This window comes from Neomonachus schauinslandi, chromosome 13, assembly GCF_002201575.2.
Source record: "Neomonachus schauinslandi chromosome 13, ASM220157v2, whole genome shotgun sequence".
In the NCBI taxonomy this organism is placed as follows: domain Eukaryota; kingdom Metazoa; phylum Chordata; class Mammalia; order Carnivora; family Phocidae; genus Neomonachus; species Neomonachus schauinslandi.
Genome location: NC_058415.1, coordinates 61,486,044 through 61,503,836, shown reverse-complemented (window position 1 = coordinate 61,503,836; position 17,793 = coordinate 61,486,044). Strand labels below are relative to the sequence as shown.

Sequence of the window (17,793 nt, the reverse complement as noted above, 5' to 3'; positions counted from 1 at the left end):
GCTGCTGCGCGCCTGCGACCAGGGCGACACGGAGACGGCGCGGCGGCTGCTGGAGGCCGGGGCGGCGGAGCCAGCGGAGCGCGGCGCGGAGCCCGAGGCGGGCGCGGAGCCGGCGGGGGCCGAGGCGGCCGGGCCCGGGGCGGCGGCAGCGGCGGCCGGAGCGCCAGTGCCCGTGGACTGCTCGGACGAGGCGGGCAACACGGCGTTGCAGTTCGCCGCGGCCGGCGGCCACGAGCCGCTGGTGCGCTTCTTGCTGCGCCGCGGCGCCTCGGTCAACAGCCGCAACCACTACGGCTGGAGCGCGCTCATGCAGGCAGCCAGGTGAGCGGCCCGGGATCCCCAGGGGTGGTGTCCCGCCGGCCGGCCGGCCCCGGAGCCAGGCGGGCTCAGGTGGCCGGCCCAGCCTGGCGCCCCTGCAGACGGCCCGGGAGGTAAAGAGTCAAGGACTCGTGCCAGAGAGCTGAATGGTAAACTTTGGGCAGCTTGGGATACTACAAGAAGTGGGAGCGCTTTTTTAGAATCTTAGAAACAGTGGGCCTTTCGAAACAATCTGAAGACCGCGCTGAATAGAATCTTAGAGACACATCATCTTAGAGGTGTTCATTCATTCCTTCTTGCAACAGGAGTTTCCTAAGAACCTACCCACCCTAGCCTGGGTGACGGGGACACTGGGAGCCAGGCACAGCCCCACCAGGCGCAGCTCACAGGCCAGTGGGCAGGCCAGACAAGAGATCAGGCTTGATAGGGGAAGGGTAGGGAGCTCTGGGGATGGCAGACCCAGTTTGGGGAAGTGGAGGAAGGTTTTTGGTAAGAATGATGTATGTATTCAGGTGGAGACTCCGTGAGAATTAACCGGGACAGAAGAAGTGGGAGGTGGGAACGGGGTGATAGGAGGCCCACGCAAAGGTTTGAAAGCAAAAACGAACATAAGGCATTGGTAGGACTGCTAGAAAAATGTCAGTGCTAAGAGAGGGCTGGAAGTAGTGGGAGAGGAGCCTCCCCTGGAGAGGAGGCAGATGCTGCGTGGCAGGGCTGAGGAAGATGAGCTCTCCTAAGGGCACTGGGGAGTAATAGAAGGTTCTAGGCAGAGTGAGTGACAGAATCAGATTTATGTTTTGGAAACATCACTTTCCCTGCAGTGTGAATACAGATTGGAGGGATGGGCCAGCGTCCGAAAGCTTGGTTCACAGGGGATTGCAGCAGTCTAGGGAGAGGTGATGGTAGCCTGGACCAGAGCAGAGACAGCAGTGGAGAGCAATGAGATGTTTGAGATATGCTCAGGAAGCAGGATGAACAGGACTTGAAGCGCTGGTGGGAAGGAACTCTGGTATGCAGTAAAGTCACTCACCCCTGTTGGCCATCGTCTTAGGCCCCACCCACCCCTCAGTTTGGTCTCTGGTGGGTGTTTTAGTATCAGAAATGGTTACACTCATCTTTTATCCGATTCTGAAAATAAGCTTTTTCGAGCACTTTTTGTGTCAAGCACGGTGTTCAGTGCTTTAAGTGAAGTAACTCATTCAATCCACAGAAACCTTAGGCTATGTAGGTACTGTTGTCACCCCCGTTTTACAGATGAGGAATTGAGGCTCAGAGAGTTAACTTGCCCAAGGCCACACAGCTAGTAAGTGGCACATTCACACCTAGGCGGGTGGCTCCAGAGCCTGTGCTCCCAGCCTCTGCTCTCTGCCACGAATCCCGTCACCGACTGTTTCCTCTTGGTGTTGGCCACAGGGACGCTCCTTGCCAAACTGGCCAAATGCTAAAGGGACAGGTTGTGTGCGTGGTGTTTACTTTGGCCCTAACTTCACCCTTGGCCTCTTTACTTTCCTTCTCCTGCCCTTCATTTCTTTGCCTGCCAGTGTGGCCTCTCTGCCCAGTGCTTTGGGTGGTAGGTTTGTGCCAGGTCTTTAAACACAGGTGTTAATTGCCGAAATTAATTGGTAATCACAGCAGCTGTTCAGAAAGCCCCACACTTCCCTGTCCTCAGTAATTACCTATTAGAAACTTAGCATCCGCAAAATTATCTCAGCCTTCCTTGAATTCTTTTATGTTTTCAGCCTAATTGAATGACCTCTTGGGCTACCCATGGGTTCAGAAAGTATTCCAAATGTCAGCATTTCTGTTCAGATTCTCTCCTTTTCTTTCTGTCTCATAATGTTTTATACCAGAAGAGCTGGGGTTTGGGATTTTAGGATCTAGGTTCAAGTTTTGACTCTATCACTTTCAAAAGGAGAGGCTCTGCTTTCCATTAAAATCTTCAGTTTCCTCATCTGTGAAATGGGCATTATCCGTTTATTTCAGGGGTTATTAAGATCAAATGAGATAAAAATGTGACAATACCTTTTAATCTGCTGTGAGGAATTATACTAGGTTTTATTTTATGCTTGATAACTAAATAGGTGTGGTTTTTAAAAATTTTCTGCTTCCATGGAGGATACATGAGTTCTTTAGTCCTTTCCATGGCCCGTCTCCGGACCGTCCTTTACTTGGTTATGGCAGTCATTCATTTGACTGACACTGAGCCCCACTCTCAGTCAGCCACCAGTCCTGTCCTCGGAGAGCACACAGTCTAACAAGCAGACATAATGGTAGAAGGAAGGCTCAGGCGCATCCTAGAGGCGAGGACCGGGGATTGCCTGCCCAGATGAAGGGCACCTGAACTCATGAGGGGGGCGGTTCTGGAAGCTGCTCAGAGGAGGTGAGCTCTGAGCTGAATCCTGAAGCAGGATGAAGGGTATACTTAGGAGAGGTGGACAGGAGGGCACTCTGGGCGGAGAGGCAGGATGGCAAAGGCAAAGTCGTGGGAGGAGTAGGATTGGTGGGCACAGGCCAGCATGGAGCCGATGACGTGGGGGTTGGGCGGAAATGAAGTTGGCCCAGCCAGGGTGGACAGGCCTCTTCAGGCAGTGGGAAGCTGGGCAGTGGCCATCAGGTTTAGGGAATGTCATTTTAGGTTGAGGCAACCCCACCATGGAGGATGGGCAGGAAGGAACAAGACTGGAGGCAGGGGGACAGGCTGGGGTTGCAGCTTTCTGCATTTGAGTTTCTGTCCTTTTGATTTGCTCCCTCTCTGCTCTTGGAGAAGAGGAGGGACAGGCCCGGTTCCCCCTACAGCTGGAGGAGCCCGTTCGCCAAGCTCTCCCTCCAGAGGCTGAGGTGACCTGGTGCCGTTAAGGTTCACGTCTCTGAAGGTATTTGTAAGTTCAGATCAGAGTTTGGCCTTGGCTCTGCCTCCACAGGGAGAAGGGAGGCCCTAGGTTTATAGGAGGTACAAAACTCACTTCCGGAAAGGGGGGGGATGCAACAAGAGATTCAGAACGCTGCCTCGCAGATGCGGACGTTATGCAGGCGTTATGGTCCCTCTCTGGTCATTCTTCCCCGGTTAGTCCAAGGCTCCTTCCAGCCCTGATACTTCGCTGCTCCGAGCCCTGTGCCAACCAAAACCCTGCAAAACAGATCTTTTCTGCCCTCTAACGGCAAAAGAAGGCAGAGGTTTTGCTGGGAAGAGGCATCTGTTTTCCTGGTAGCGGAGTTGGTTGGTGGTCACCTCTCAGGCGGGCTCAAGCTTCCTGGAGGAGGGCTTCGCCCAGGCCCATTTCCTAGCCCCTGGCAGCGGACATTCCTGCCAGCAGGTGGCAGCAGGCCTCTGGTGAGAGGTGCCTGAGCACATCTGGGCTGACCACAGCCGGGCTACACCTCTTGGCATGGGGTGCACTGGCTCATCTTGAAGGACCTTCTGTGTGTGTTTGGGGATGGGTAGACATGAGTCAGACATGAGCCCTGCCCATGGGAGTCAGCACAGGCAGAAAAGTAGATTACCAGGCTACAAAGCTGAATAAAATGAACTCTGAGATGTGGAAAGCAGCATGGTATAGGGGAAAGAGTGAGGGTATCAGGATTCAGACAGACCTGGGTTCTGACCCTGACACCACCTCTTACCAGCTGGGTGACTTTGGTACTTAGTGTAACGTAAAAGGTCAAATGATTATTATAACATCTGACACTTATGCGGTGCTCCTTTGGCCAAGCACTGTTCTGAGTGCTGTATATATTATTTATTTATATATAGTAACTCATTTAATTCTCAACAGCCCTTGAATTAGATACAGTTACATCCCTATTTTACAGATGAGGCAATGAAGGCATGAAGAAGCTAAAGTTCTTTCTCAAGGTCGTACAGCTAGTGATTGGCAGAGCTGGATTTGAACCTAGACAGAGCGGTTGTTCACCTTTGTGATGGTAGACATGTGGGGCCAGCACAGTGCCTGGCGCCAGAAGAAGACCTTTTACTATAAGTAGCTATTATGACTTTAATAATTAATGACAAATGAGGATTACATAAGCTGTCTCCATGTCGGTGCTCCATGTTACTGTCACTAATTCTCCATCTTCCTGGCAGATTTGGGCACGTGAGCGTGGCACACCTACTTTTGGATCATGGGGCTGATGTCAACGCCCAGAACCGGCTAGGGGCCAGTGTGCTCACTGTAGCCTCTCGGGGTGGCCACCTGGGTGTGGTGAAGCTGCTCTTGGAAGCTGGTGCCTTTGTAGACCATCACAACCCCTCAGGCGAGCAGCCGGGGGCAGGGGACAGCAGGGACGAACTATTGGACATCACAGCCCTAATGGCTGCCATCCAGCACGGGCATGAGGCCGTGGTGCGTCTGCTGATGGAGTGGGGTGCAGACCCCAACCGCGTGGCCCGAACTGTGGGCTGGAGCCCACTGATGCTGTCGGCGCTCATTGGGAGGCTTGGCATGGCCCAGCAGCTGGTAGAGAAGGGGGCCAACCCTGACCACCTCAGCGTGCTGGAGAAGACCGCCTTCGAGGTTGCACTTGACCGCAAGCACAGGGACCTTGCAGACTACCTGGACCCGCTGACCACGGTCAGGCCCAAGACAGGTCAGGCTGTGCCACCACCAACCCTTCCCTTCCCCGCCCTGGCTTCACCCGCCCTGAGGGTTGCCCAACCAGAGGGCATGCACAAATCAGAGTCTGGCCTACCGAACAGTGGGTCTTAAGATGTGCTGTGCATAAGAATCAGTTGGGAGTGCCTATTACTTGCAGGTTCCTGGGCCACCCTCTAGGGTGATTTGGTATCTGTGGGAAGAGCCTGGAACCCCCATAGCAAGACCTCTCCTTTCCAACCGGATGATTCTGGTGCAGGACATCCTGGGATCTTTCTAGAACAGAAGTCAGCAGACTTTTTATGGAAAGGACCAGAGAGTAAATATTTTAGACTTTGTGGGCCAGCCTCTGTCAGAACCACTCAATTCCGCTAGAGTGAAAGCAGCCATACGTTATATGTCAGTGAGTGGGTATGGCGGTGTTCCAATAAAATTACCAAAACCGGTTGGGGAGCACATTTGGCCCAGGACTGTAGTGTGCCCTCTGCCTGTGAAGACCTTGGCCTCTATAGGGGAGACAGGCAAGAAACAGGAAATGAACATTAAATCCGTAGTACGATAGGTTGGCAGTGCCTTGGTTGGGGTGGGGCAAGGTTGAGGTTTGGGAGTGGTGATTGGGGCGCTGCAGGCTGTCCCTGGTGGGTGGCCTCCTGGAGCAGGTGAGACTGCAGCTGACGTGCAGGAGCTGAGGGAGTGCTCCAAACAGGCTCTCAGGGAAGAGCCTCCAGGTAGGACAGCAGCAGGGGCAAAGGCTGCGTTATTAATGATAGATTATGAAATAAATAACCATTAGCCCCTAGCTATTTTTGTGAGATGCCAAGAAATCCGCCTGGAAGACCCCCAGTTCCCTCCCTTGCATTAGCTACAGGACAGGGTACCCCCCCCCCACCCCCACCGTGGTTGTTCCTTGGGCTGGGCAGGGTCCCCAGAACTGCTCTGCTGCAGATGCCAACACTGGCATCTGGAAGGAGGAAGGGACCAGCCAGGGTCACTTGGCATCGGTGGCACAGCTGCCCCAGCCTTCTGGGGTCAGGCTAGAGGGTCAGTGATTCTTTTGTGTCAGATGGTTGTTTAGCAACCAACACGCAGGCCAGATGACACACTTTTCCCTCAAAGGGTCTTGGCATGAGACGGCTCTGTCCGCAGCAAATTAGACTCTTACACACTTAAAGGAAAGTGACATATTTAAAACTAAGATGCAGAATCCTTCCTTAATAGTATTGCACAAGCAGAATTAGACACTTGGTTCCATGGCCCTGTCTGTACGTCTCTATAAGAACCCTGGAGTTAAGGAATACCCTTTCTGGGGTGGGTGCCAGTCACTAGTCAAGAGAACAAAAATTGCTGTTTGGATTTCTGGAGCATTTCTCATCTGTATTCTTGATCTCTGCAACCACCATGTGGTCCCCATATTAGCGTGTTATCCCCCTGTTGTTGATGAAGAGACTGATCATTCTGGAAACATGCACTCAAACTCTGATATGCTCACTCCAGACTTGGTGATCCCTGCACTGGGCTGCAGCTTCTTCTCGGCTGCCTGAGGGGGCTGACCTGGACCAGAGATTTAGCCCAGAGGCACAGGTTTCCCTCACAGCCACTCCATCTCTGGAGTTAGCCGAAGACTGCAGGGAGTCCTACATTCGGCCGCCTGCGAGGGGGCTGGTGCTGAGGATAGTCTGCTTTCTGACAGTACCACTGGTACCTGCTAGTCCAAGCTTGGAGGCAGGTGACCGATCAGCAGATGAGGGAGGGGCAAGCATGGGTTGGGTACAGCCAGGCCCCGGTTTGGGGGTAGGCGTGGGCCCCCGTACCAGCTGCACTGCAGAGACCAGCATGAAAACATCAGGTGGGCAGTGGTCTGCAGGGTCCACGTCTGCAAGGCTGGGGCAGGGGTGACTTTCAGAGTCGTTCAGATTGCTTCTTATTTGAGAAGGAGAACAAAAATGAACGTTGGCTCTTCTGGTGGCCACGTCCATGACCTCCGCCTGGGCTCAGCTGCTCAGTGTCTCTGCAGCCCTCTGCTTTGGAATTATCTCAGGGTTGTGCATTTAGTTTTTAGTAGAAAAGAATCGCTTTTTAAACAATTTTTTTCATAAGAATACAGATTTTTCCAAGACTATACTTTTTTTTATTTAATTTAATTTAATTTATTTGAGAGAGAGAGAATGAGAGACAGAGAGCATGAGAGGGAGGAGGGCCAGAGGGAGAAGCAGATTCCCTGCCGAGCAGGGAGCCCGATGCGGGACTCGATCCCGGGACTCCAGGATCATGACCTGAGCCGAAGGCAGTTGCTTAACCAACTGAGCCACCCAGGCGCCCTATACTTTTCCATTACATCTAAGAGAGGACATCCCAGAGTTTGGAATGCCCCCAAATGATTGCTTTATGGGTGTGGGATCAGGAAATGTTCTGCTTATTCATTTTTTGCTGGCCAGATGACTGCCCAAGATCTGTCTCTGGAGCATTTGTGGACACTCTGAGAATAATTCTTCCAGAAGGGCTACCGGGTTCGTCTGTTACATGGGTCTCTGATCAGATTGCTTTTGGAAGGTAGATCACTTTTAAAGCTAGGCTGTATTGTTACATGCGTGTGACTTTTCTGTTCTATTAAGTCTTTTGTGGTTAACTTTTAAAATCTTTGTTTACCTAGATGAGGAGAAAAGGCGGCCTGATATTTTCCATGCATTGAAAATGGGTAAGCGCTTTAGAAAATCTTTTTGGAGATTTATGAATATAGGGACACATTCTGTCAACCTAGTATTTGTAGTCCTTTTCAAGGCCACCCAGGGTGTTTGAGAAAGAAACAGGCATTTTGTTATTTCCTGACTCGGTGGTTTCACACAGGGAGGTTCAGCCCCTGGAGACTGGTAGTTATTATGGTGCTTTATACACAAGTTCCAGAGTGCTCTCCCAGCCCCCCCCCCCCCCCCCCCCCCCCCTTTCCAAAATTCTTGCGGGGTCCCCCCCCCCCCCCCCCCCCCCCCAGCCAAACCCTGTGGCTATGTTCTGGCTTTTCCCTACCTCTGAAATGCCTCACTGCCTACCTGCCCACTCCACTCTCTTTGTGATGAAGCTGAAAATCTCTCCTGATGTAGACCGCACCTCCAGGAAGCCCTCCCTGATCCTCACCTCCCAGGGAGATCTGAGCGCTCTGCGTGTACATTGCCCTTCATGTTTCCTTCATCTGTTCTTTTAGGATATCAATAACACTTCTCTCTTTTAGAAAAACCATTTGTGTGCTTGCCTCCGACCCTTACAGATGGAGAGATCTGAGGGTGGGGGCTCCCTCTCCTCACCTTTGTAGCCCCTCTAATGCCCAGCAGCCCAGTGCAGAGGCAGGCTGAGTACCAGTTTGTTACCGAAACCTGCTGGATAAGTCATCCAGCTGTGCCGGGCCCCCAGATCACCAGATCTCCTGCTTCTGTTTGCAGGAAACTTCCAGCTGGTCAAAGAGATTGTGGACGAAGACCCCAACTACGTGAACCTGGTCAACGGGGATGGGGCCACTCCGCTGATGCTGGCAGCTGTCATGGGGCAGCTGCCGCTGGTGCAGCTGCTGCTAGAGAGGCACGCTGACGTCGACAAGCAGGACAGCGTGCACGGCTGGACGGCCCTCATGCAGGCCACCTACCATGGGTCAGTGCCGGCCTCACTCCCTCCGTGGGAGGCTGACGACTCCCTGAGCCAAGAGAGGGGTCTTGATGGGCTTTTCTGGTCCTGAGAAACTCCAGATGAACTTGAGGGCTGTGAAGCCCTTGAGGCACACACACAAAAAACCCAGAGCAGCGCAGGCTCATCTACCCTGCATTCCTGTTCTTCTGTGTCCTGATGCTCGTGACCTCATCACAAAACTAACCAGCGGCCATAAAAACTGTGCAGCAGGAACGTTTTATGCAGGCAGATAAGCTTCTCTAGGTTGATTTCAGTGGAACAGTGATCAGTTTGTTTGGAGTGTTCACACTGATGTCCATGTCCTGTTGGAAATGAACATCGGCTGTTCATACCATTGGCTTCTCGGCACCCAGCAGTGAGACTTGTCCTCACCCTCTCCTGAATAGGTGCCACCATTGGCTGGTGCTTCTGAATCCCTTCTCCTTCTGTCCTCCTGGAGGCCACCTCTTCCAGGTAGGCTGGCCCAGAGGCCAGGAGCTGCAGACCGTCTTACAGCGGCCAGGTGGTCTGATTCCAAATTACCAGCCCTTTCCTTGCCCTGTTTCAAGTGATCACAGCACTTAACTGTGTCATCTCGAAGCGGTTTGTTTTCCTATTTGGTCAGCCTCGGGCTTCCGCGTCAGACACCTCAGCCTGTGTGGGGCTTCCACAGTGCACGGGTCCCGATTTGGGGCAGGAGTAGTTGGGACCTGCGTGTGGCATGGTGGCCACATGGTCTTCCTTTTGTTTGTGGAAGGAACACCTAGGCTTTGGTTTCTATCACATTTGGGTCTGACCTGCCCATGGGGTGGGGAAGGAGGAGTGTGAAGCTGTTTGCAGCTTTCCACGCCCTTCTTCCGGGCTCAGAGATGGGGCACTATAGTTAATATCAGCTTCCCAGGAGCAAAGCCAGGCTTTGGCTTTCAGTGCGTCTAACTCTGGCTTTTTCTTTCCTCCCCAGGAATAAGGACATTGTCAAATATCTGCTAAACCAAGGGGCTGATGTCACTCTTCGTGCAAAAAACGGGTACACGGCCTTTGACCTAGTGATGCTGCTGAGTGATCCTGGTGGGTTGTTCCCTGAAAAGGGTCATAAACCTGCACGGCCTTTCTCTGGCTAGGAATGGAGAGAATCACCTTTGTTTTCAGCCCTTGCTTACTCATGGGGGAAGTCACTCTCAAGCCCCAAGGGCTCACCACGTGTCCTCAGGCAAGTCGCTTCCTTCCTCAGCAAAGGCTGGGCTGGCACCAGATAATCCCCTGGGTTTCTCCAGCTCCAGCCTTCAGGGAGTCTCCCAAGAGGGAAGGCCAGCGAGACACGCATCTGCCTCAGCAGTCCACAGAAGTCCCAGAATGGTAACTGGGCTTCGTAGCCAGAAACCCTGACTCGGGGAAACAAAAAGTCCCCTTTGACAAGCAGAGTCAGAGACGGAGCAGTGGCCTTCTCTGCTGAATTGCGTAGGTGGAGGCTGCTGGGTCAAGGGCACCCTTCTGGGGCTGTCGCCATCCCTAGTCCCACCTTTCTTGGTCCCCTTGGGCCCTCCCCCACTATGACAGGCCCTCCTCTGGGACCTGAGGTATACAGTCAGTCAGCTCAGGGGTCAGAGTCTGTCTGTCTGTCTGTCTGTCCTGCTTCCTGTTCCCTTGGAGTTTCAGCCCAGGGAGGGAGAGAGGCTGTGAGGCCCTCTGACCCACAGACTTTGAGCCCTGAGCCAGATCCCAACCTGCTGGCCTTGGGAGAGGACTTTACCTCCGTAGTCCCAAGTGGAGTTACCCCTGCTGCTTCTCTGGGCTACGGGGTGGCAGGCCAGCGTGCCCTGCCTCATCGCTGGCATTGCTGCCTTCACCCCAGCCCCCCTGCCGTGGGCCCTACGTGTCTCAGGTGCATACCTGGTTCCACTTCATCCTCGCAGGATGTGTGAGGGGAAGCCGAGCTGCATATCCCCTTGTGGAGGGGAGATGACCAGGGCCAGGGGAAATGACTTGACCCAGCTGGCGAGGTGGGGTCCTTTGCCCAAGTCCAGTGAGCTCACTCTGTGCGAAGAGTTGGTGTCGTTAGAATCCACCCCCTGCATCATGCACGCATTTCTCGAGCAAACTTGTGTCTCACGGTGTCTCTTCTCCCTTGCCGCTGACCACTTCCCCACTCCCTTGTGCATTAAGACCCCCAGTCTCTCCCTAGTCGATTTTTTTCCTGGTGGGTTTGTTTTTAAACGAACTTTTTGCCTGAAATTTTTGAAGACACACATGCTTATTACTGAACACTTGGAGAGAGAAAAAGAAACAGTCATCCAGAGGAAAACACTGTTAATAGTTTGTAGTATTCTCAATTTCGTTTATTTATTTATTTATTTTGGTAACCCAGGTAGTAATAATAATACTTAACTTTTCTTTTCTTTTTTTTTTTTTTAAAGATTTTATTTATTTATATGACAGAGAGAGACAGCGAGAACAGGAACACAAGCAGGGGGAGTGGGAGAGGGAGAAGCAGGCCTCCCGCTGAGCAGGGAGCCCGATGTGGGACTCGATCCCAGGACCCTGGGATCATGACCTGAGCCGAAGGCAGACGCTTAACGACTGAGCCACCCAGGCGCCCAATACTTAACTTTTCTTAAGCACTTACCTTATGCCAGACGTGCCCTCGAATCCCCCAGACACCTTTATGTGGTGCATGCTGTCACCCCTTTTCCAGAGACACTGAGAGGTTCCCTCATTTACCTGCACTTGCACAGCCAGGGAGGGGCAGAGGCAGAATTGGAGCCCCTGCCATCCGGCTGCTGAGTCTGTTCTTTTAAGCCACGCCACCCCTCTGTCTTTCTGTGGGGAGAGGGCTCCTGGTTTTTCTGTCTGGTGAAGTGGATGAAGCCCCGTGGTCTGTTTGCCGCCTCCTGGAGACCAGATGGAGAGGGCGGGGCCTTGCTCCTGGAGTAACAGACTCTGGAGGCCCAGGGCTGGGTTCTGAGGTTGACCGGGGTCTCCTGGAGCCCTCTCCTCATGGCCCAACAGACGTATCTGCAGGTAAAGCGCTGCCTTTTGTGTCCATAGACACGGAACTTGTTCGACTGCTGGCATCTGTCTGCATGCAGGTGAATAAAGACAAAGGCCGGCCCAGCCACCCACCGCCTCTGCCCCACTCGAAGGCCCGACAGCCTTGGAGTGTCCCAGTGCTGCCCGATGACAAAGGCGGGCTTAAGGTTGGCCTTTTCCTGTCCTCAAGGGCTTGAGAGGGTTAGGCTGACGGGGTGGGGGATGCCTGCCACTTCCTGCTGACCTCGGGCTGCCCAGCAGGAGCAGGAAGTAAGCCGGGGGTGAGCAGTAAGCATGGCGGGTATCGGGGGGACCAAATGCCTCTCCTCCCAGGCCGGGTGTGCGCGGCCTCTGCCCCTGCACTTGGGATACTGCTGCTCGCGCCGTTCTCGGGTCTCCCCGCAGCCCCCGGGCCTGCATCCACAGCCTTCTGGAAATACCAGAACAACCTCCAGTTGCTCATTTCTAACAGCACGCCGAGTATTTTTCTTTGAATTTCTGCTCCCCATCCTGCTCTACTTGTCTGAAATCAAACTTCCCTCTTCTCCATCCTGTCTGGGGTTCTGGAGCCTCTGCAGATCTGCACACTCTGCCCTTTGTTCCTGTCCGTAGCTCACACGAGCTCCCGCAAGCCCCGGGTCTTCCTCTCTCTCGGTGTTGTTTGCCTGGGTCCCTGCAGCCCTGTGCTTGCTGCCATCTCCCTGGGCCAGGCCCTCCCAGCCTCCCCTCCCACTGTGTCGAAGCCTCCGAGCGGTCACGGGGTTATGGGACACCCTGGGGGGTGGCACCGGTCCTCTTTCTAGGTGGGGTGGCATCAGCTGCTGGAGCAGATGGCCCGGGCCTTGCTATGGACACCCGGCACCTCTCACACTCACAGGAGTGGGGGAAAGAGGTTACCCAGTGACTGGTGTCACGGTGTTTGGTGTCATCTCTTGTCCATCTGTCTGTCTCTGACTCACTCTAAGACTCAGCAAGTTGGCACCCCGTCTGGGTCTTCCATTTCTCCATCTGTGCCGTGCGGAGATTGGGGAGCTGAGGGGTGGCAGATGGGGTCCCCTGTCGGACGTGGGCCCCTAAGGGCTGAGTCAGGAGGAATTTAGAGAGAACCATGGCTTTGTGGGAGAGGGTGCGGAGACCGACTGGGAAAACTTGTCATGTGCCCAGGAGAGCAAGGGGGAAGCATGTGTGAAGTATAGTCACCATCCGGGGGCTGGGTGTTCATGGAGTGTGACCTTTGCTCGACATTCCCTTGGCAGTCCTGGTGGAGCCGAATGTCCAATCGGTTCCGGAAGCTCAAACTGACACAGACCCTGCCCCGGGGGCTCTGCAGCAACCAGCCTTTGCCTTTCTGTGATGAGCCAGAGTCAGCGCTGGACTCCACAATGCGGGCTGCCCCCCAGGGCAAGACAGGCCGCCCGGGGCTTCATGAGATGGCCCCCACGATGAAAGAGAATGGTAAGAAAACACTGCATGTGCTGTGGAATTTCCAGAATGGCCAGACCCAAATTCTCTGCCCTTTGTCCTATCTCCTGGGCTGATGTCAGAGGTGAGATGCTATTGGGATGTGACACGGGAGCAAAGCGGCTGGTCTGGGGGAGGACCAGGTCTGGAGGCAGGCAGGGACAGCAGTGCAGTCAGCGTGGTAGAATGGGGATGTTGGTGACAAGAGTCCCTGGCAGCTGTCCCACACACCCTGCTGAGGGACCTGAGCCAGTCATTACCTCTCTCTTGCCTCTGATGGGTGCTTTTCCCACCTGTCCAACATGATTGGTCTCTGGCACTGGAAGGGTTTTGAAATAGAATGAGTTATCTGGGGTGGGGGCTTGGGGGTTGGGTAGTGAGCTTCCCACCACTGGAGATATTCAACAGATTGGATGACTTTGCCAGGGCATCAAAGGAGATTCCCACACTGATTGGATAATTGATTAGATCACATCCCTTCTACCAGACTCCCCGCACCCAGAATAGCTCCTTCAGCATTGTTTGAGACAGCCTGTTGAGCTGGGTGCACCCCTGTCTGACCTGGCATGGCAGTGGTTTATGGAAAAGCTGAAAACATGCTTTGAGAGATACCTTTTAAATGCTTTCCTTCTATTCAAATATTGAATAGCAATTATTATTAAATATTCAATCCCCCAGGAGAGTTGGTTTTCCAGGATGAAGGCCGACCTGGTCACTCATCCTTATGCCGTGAACTTGTTGGGGAGGGTCATTTCATGAAATTTCCATTTGTCTCTCAGGTCCTGGGAGCATGAGAGGAGACAAAGAAGATGTGTTATTGACAACCATGGTGAGTGTGGGGCTTTTCTAAAAGCATTTCAGGTCTCTTAACAATCATGAGTTGGTTGATTTACAAGGCTGGATGTAGACATGTGTCTGTCTTTGTGGTGGTCACAGATGGGGTTGATACCAAAACGTGTAACAATGGGCACAGCTCAGGCACTGAGGAATGGGAACCAACACCAGCCAGAAACCGTGGGTAAAGCTGTGCTGGTGCTTAGTGGCCGGATACTAGCCCTGATGGTGTTCGCAGGGAGGCAGCACTGAGGACAGGGCTTTGAACAGTAGGACCTGATGGGGCACCTTGGACTCACCATTTCGGTTATGGGGACTCAGGGGGAGAGGAGTCACAGAGGAGGCTGTGTTTCCAGCCCGAGAGGCCTCGGTCTCCTCACCTATGAACCTAGGATTAGGTTCGGCTGTGAGTAACAGAAAGTCCTCAAATGACAACGGCATAGATGAGACGGCAGCTTATTTTTTCCAAGGGCAGCTCAGGACTGGTACGTTGACCCGTGGAGTTAGGGACCTGCTTCCTTCTACCCGTGCTTGGCTTCTGTTACCAAGACGGCTGCCGGAGCTGTGGCCATCACTGCACCATTCCAGCCAGCAGGAGAGATGAGGGGAGAAGCAGGTGTCTTTGAAGTTTCCTGGGAACTCACACATCACTTCCGCTTAGATCAGTTCGGCCAGCATGTGGTCACGTGGGAGTCACTGCACGGGAGGCTGGGAAATGAAGTCTCTGTTCCAGGTGGCTGTGTCCCATCGCAATGCCAGGGGTGTCTACTAAGGAAGATGTGGAAGGATGGATACCGGGGGACAGCTAGCAGTCTTTGACTTAAGGGAGGCTATCCCTCCTGGTTGTTTCTTTGAATAAGTTTATTCCCAGGAAGTTCTTAGCATAGTGCCTGGCTCGCAGTTATCTGCTGTGTGACTTTGGACGTGTGACTTCACCTCTCTGGGCCTCACGTTGCTCTTGTTTGAATGAGAGCCTCCTGGTTGGGGTTGAACTCAAGTCCATTTAGCTCTAAGACCCTGATCTGGAGGCTGGCCAGGAGAGGGCAGTATTGGAGAGGAGAAGGGAGCAGAAGCACCCCCAAGAAGGCCTCAGCTGCCTCAGGGACCAGCCGCTCCAGGCGCCACGGGCTGAGTGCTGACGGATCTGCTGTCTCCGCCCCGCCCTGCTATGCAATAGGTGTGCATCCGTGTCTCTAGACCAGTTTACCAAGGTGGGAGCTGGTGCTGCCTGACACTTGATAATCTCATTAAATAGCAGTAATTACTTTTGTATGAAGACAAGGGCTGTTACTGAAATTTTAGAAGATGCAGTAAAGTATAAAGAAGAAACATAAAGTCACCGTTGATGATGCATATGATCATGACTGACATCTTGTGCTATATATCTTTTTTGAGTATTTTTCTAGCCACTTTTTTTAGCATCTACTAGTGTATTATGTCATGTGTAACAATGGCAAATACGTCCCACTTACTTAACAAGTGCCAGCCACTACTCGGAGCACTTAACGTATATTCGCTCATTCAGTCTCCCCGGCATCCCTGCCTGTGAGGTTGGCAGTGTTCTTTTCCCCATACTGTGCTGAGCCTGACTTATTACCAGTTCATGTGATCATCTGTTGCGTGTCATTAAACACTCTTTAGCCACGTTGCATTGAATGGCTGCATGATACGACCTTCCATCATGGGAATGTGCCTCACGGACCAGTGAAGGCTCACCTGTTGGACTCTGGGGTTTTTAGTTTTTTGTTGTTTCACAGATCTGATGAATAGTCTTATGCCTCAGTTTCCCCCGCTTGCCTGATTGTTCCCTTGGAGTAAATATCTAGAAATAGAATTTCTGGGTCAGTGGGTGTGAATGTCATTGCCTTCCAGAAAGTTTGCAACAATTTAGACTCTGTCCCCAAGGAGTGAAAATGCCATCTGTGGTGGGTTTGCAGTCCTCTTCCAGTCCATCCCCCATTGCTGGATGAGGTTGCTGAGGTCCAGACGGGACAGCACCGTTCACGGACTCTCAGAAGAGCTCAGGACAGCCAGGGTGGGACCCAGCATGCCCAACTGCCGCCCGCCTTGCACGTCCCTGTCCCACCTCCTCGTGCCCAGTGGAAGGCAGCAGTGTGCTGGCCTGCCCTTCGGCAGATGGAGGACGGCCAGGGAGCCCTGCCGAGTGGGCGTTTGCAGCCATCCTTGTGGAGATGCATGCCTGCCCGGCTCCTGAGGCAGGTTGAGCTGTGGGATGCCCTTCCCTGCAAAGCACCATCTGGCGCCAAGTCCACCGTCTTTTCTTAATTAAAGTTAGTATGGACTGTGTGAATGCTTTTCCTTGACAATCCACCAGTCATCATTGTGTGGATTTTATACTAACCCCAAATCACATTTTCAAAATATAAAATTACAGTTAAAAATGTCAGCAGTGGGAGGTGTGGCTGGAGTAGGAAGGGTGGGGTGGGATGGGGAAGGGAGTGTTTGCTGGGCTCACAGAGAGCCAGCCTGGGCCTCCCGGTCCCCCCCGCCGTTGCCCTCCCCCATCCTCCTGAGACCCCTAGCTCTGCATGTACGTCCTGTTCCTCTGGCTGCCAGGCCTGCCTGCTTTCTGCTCCCTGGGCCTGCAGTGCCCTTTTCCCCAGCCCCCCAGGGTCCCTGTCACAGCACACTCAGCATCCCTTGGTCCCCTCCCCCAGCTCCCCATCCCCTCTGTCTCCATTCTAGCTGCTCTGATGGACATAAAAGAAGCTGGGGGTTGGAGCAGAGTAAAGGAGGGTATTGCTTGGTTGCTGGGAGAAGAGCAGAGGATACCACATGGGTTTCTGGCCGGGTGTGTATTGGGAGGGGTGAGGGGGTAAATGATGGTGCCATTCTCTGAGAAGCAGGAGAAACCTGGAGCGTTCCGTGAAGAGCCCCACCGGGGCTTGTCTAACCCACAGCCTGTCTTTTTCAGCTTCGCAATGGAGCCCCCTTCCCCAGACTCCCGAGTGACAAGCTGAAGGCAGTCATCCCCCCTTTCTTACCCCCTTCCAGTTTTGAGCTGTGGAGCTCGGATCGGTCCCGGACATGTCACAGTGGGAAGGCTGAGCCCGTGAAGACCGTGCTGCCCCAGAGAGCCGGCAGGGGCGCCCCCGTGGGCGTGGCTGGTGGGAGCACAGACGCTGTAAGTCACCCGGTGGATGTGCTTTGACATGTCACTCACCACTCATTGAAGTTGGCGTGTGTTTCGGGCAGAAGGGACCTCAGACCTGCTAATCCAGCAAGGTCGAAGCTTTTAATTTCTTTTAAATGAGTGTTATCCTTTTGTCTCACGAATCCTACAAAGGGACTTAACTTTATAAACAGATTAAAACATAGTGTGAAGGGAATGAAAGTGGGGGCCGCTCTTCTCTGCCTTTTCTTTTTTTTTTTTTTTTTTTTTTTTTTTTTTTTTTTTAAAGATTTTTTTAATTTTTATTTATTTGAGAGAGAGAATGAGACAGAGAGAGAGAGCATGAGAGGGAGGAGGGTCAGAGGGAGAAGCAGACTCCCTGCCGAGCAGGGAGCCCGATGCGGGACTCGATCCCGGGACTCCAGGATCATGACCTGAGCCGAAGGCAGTCGCTTAACCAACTGAGCCACCCAGGCGCCCCTCTTCTCTGCCTTTTCTATGGAGCCCTGGATCTCCAAGGAGCACAGCCTGAAGACCTGATGTAATCCAACCTTCCCTTTAATAGATGAGGAGACTGGGACCCAGAGAGGGGAAGTAACCTGCTGCAGAGCACCCAGCCACGTCATGTGGGCCGGGGACCAGGAGTCAGGTTCTTGGTTTCGAACAACTTCCACATTACATCATTGCTCAGGTCCATGACCAGGAGCAAACACTAAGAGGCAACTGTGTGCACTACTGGTATTTTCTTTTTTTTTTTTTTTTTTTTTTTTTTTTTTTTTT

General features: G+C 53.1%; 1 protein-coding gene across 1 annotated transcript in view; it reads left to right on the top strand.

Moving 5' to 3' along the window:
• Window position 1: 1 nt before the first annotated feature.
• ANKS6 (ankyrin repeat and sterile alpha motif domain containing 6) overlaps window positions 2-17,793 on the top strand; it is a gene marked incomplete at its 5' end in the record, with an annotated part of 44,110 nt that continues 26,318 nt past the window's right edge. The window contains 9 exons of the mRNA XM_021691626.2: window positions 2-321; window positions 4,400-4,902; window positions 7,558-7,602; window positions 8,339-8,543; window positions 9,520-9,626; window positions 11,604-11,752; window positions 12,842-13,040; window positions 13,826-13,875; window positions 16,816-17,025. Coding sequence (XP_021547301.2) covers window positions 2-321; window positions 4,400-4,902; window positions 7,558-7,602; window positions 8,339-8,543; window positions 9,520-9,626; window positions 11,604-11,752; window positions 12,842-13,040; window positions 13,826-13,875; window positions 16,816-17,025 — 1,788 coding nt within the window. The remainder of the gene's footprint in view (window positions 322-4,399; window positions 4,903-7,557; window positions 7,603-8,338; window positions 8,544-9,519; window positions 9,627-11,603; window positions 11,753-12,841; window positions 13,041-13,825; window positions 13,876-16,815; window positions 17,026-17,793) is intronic.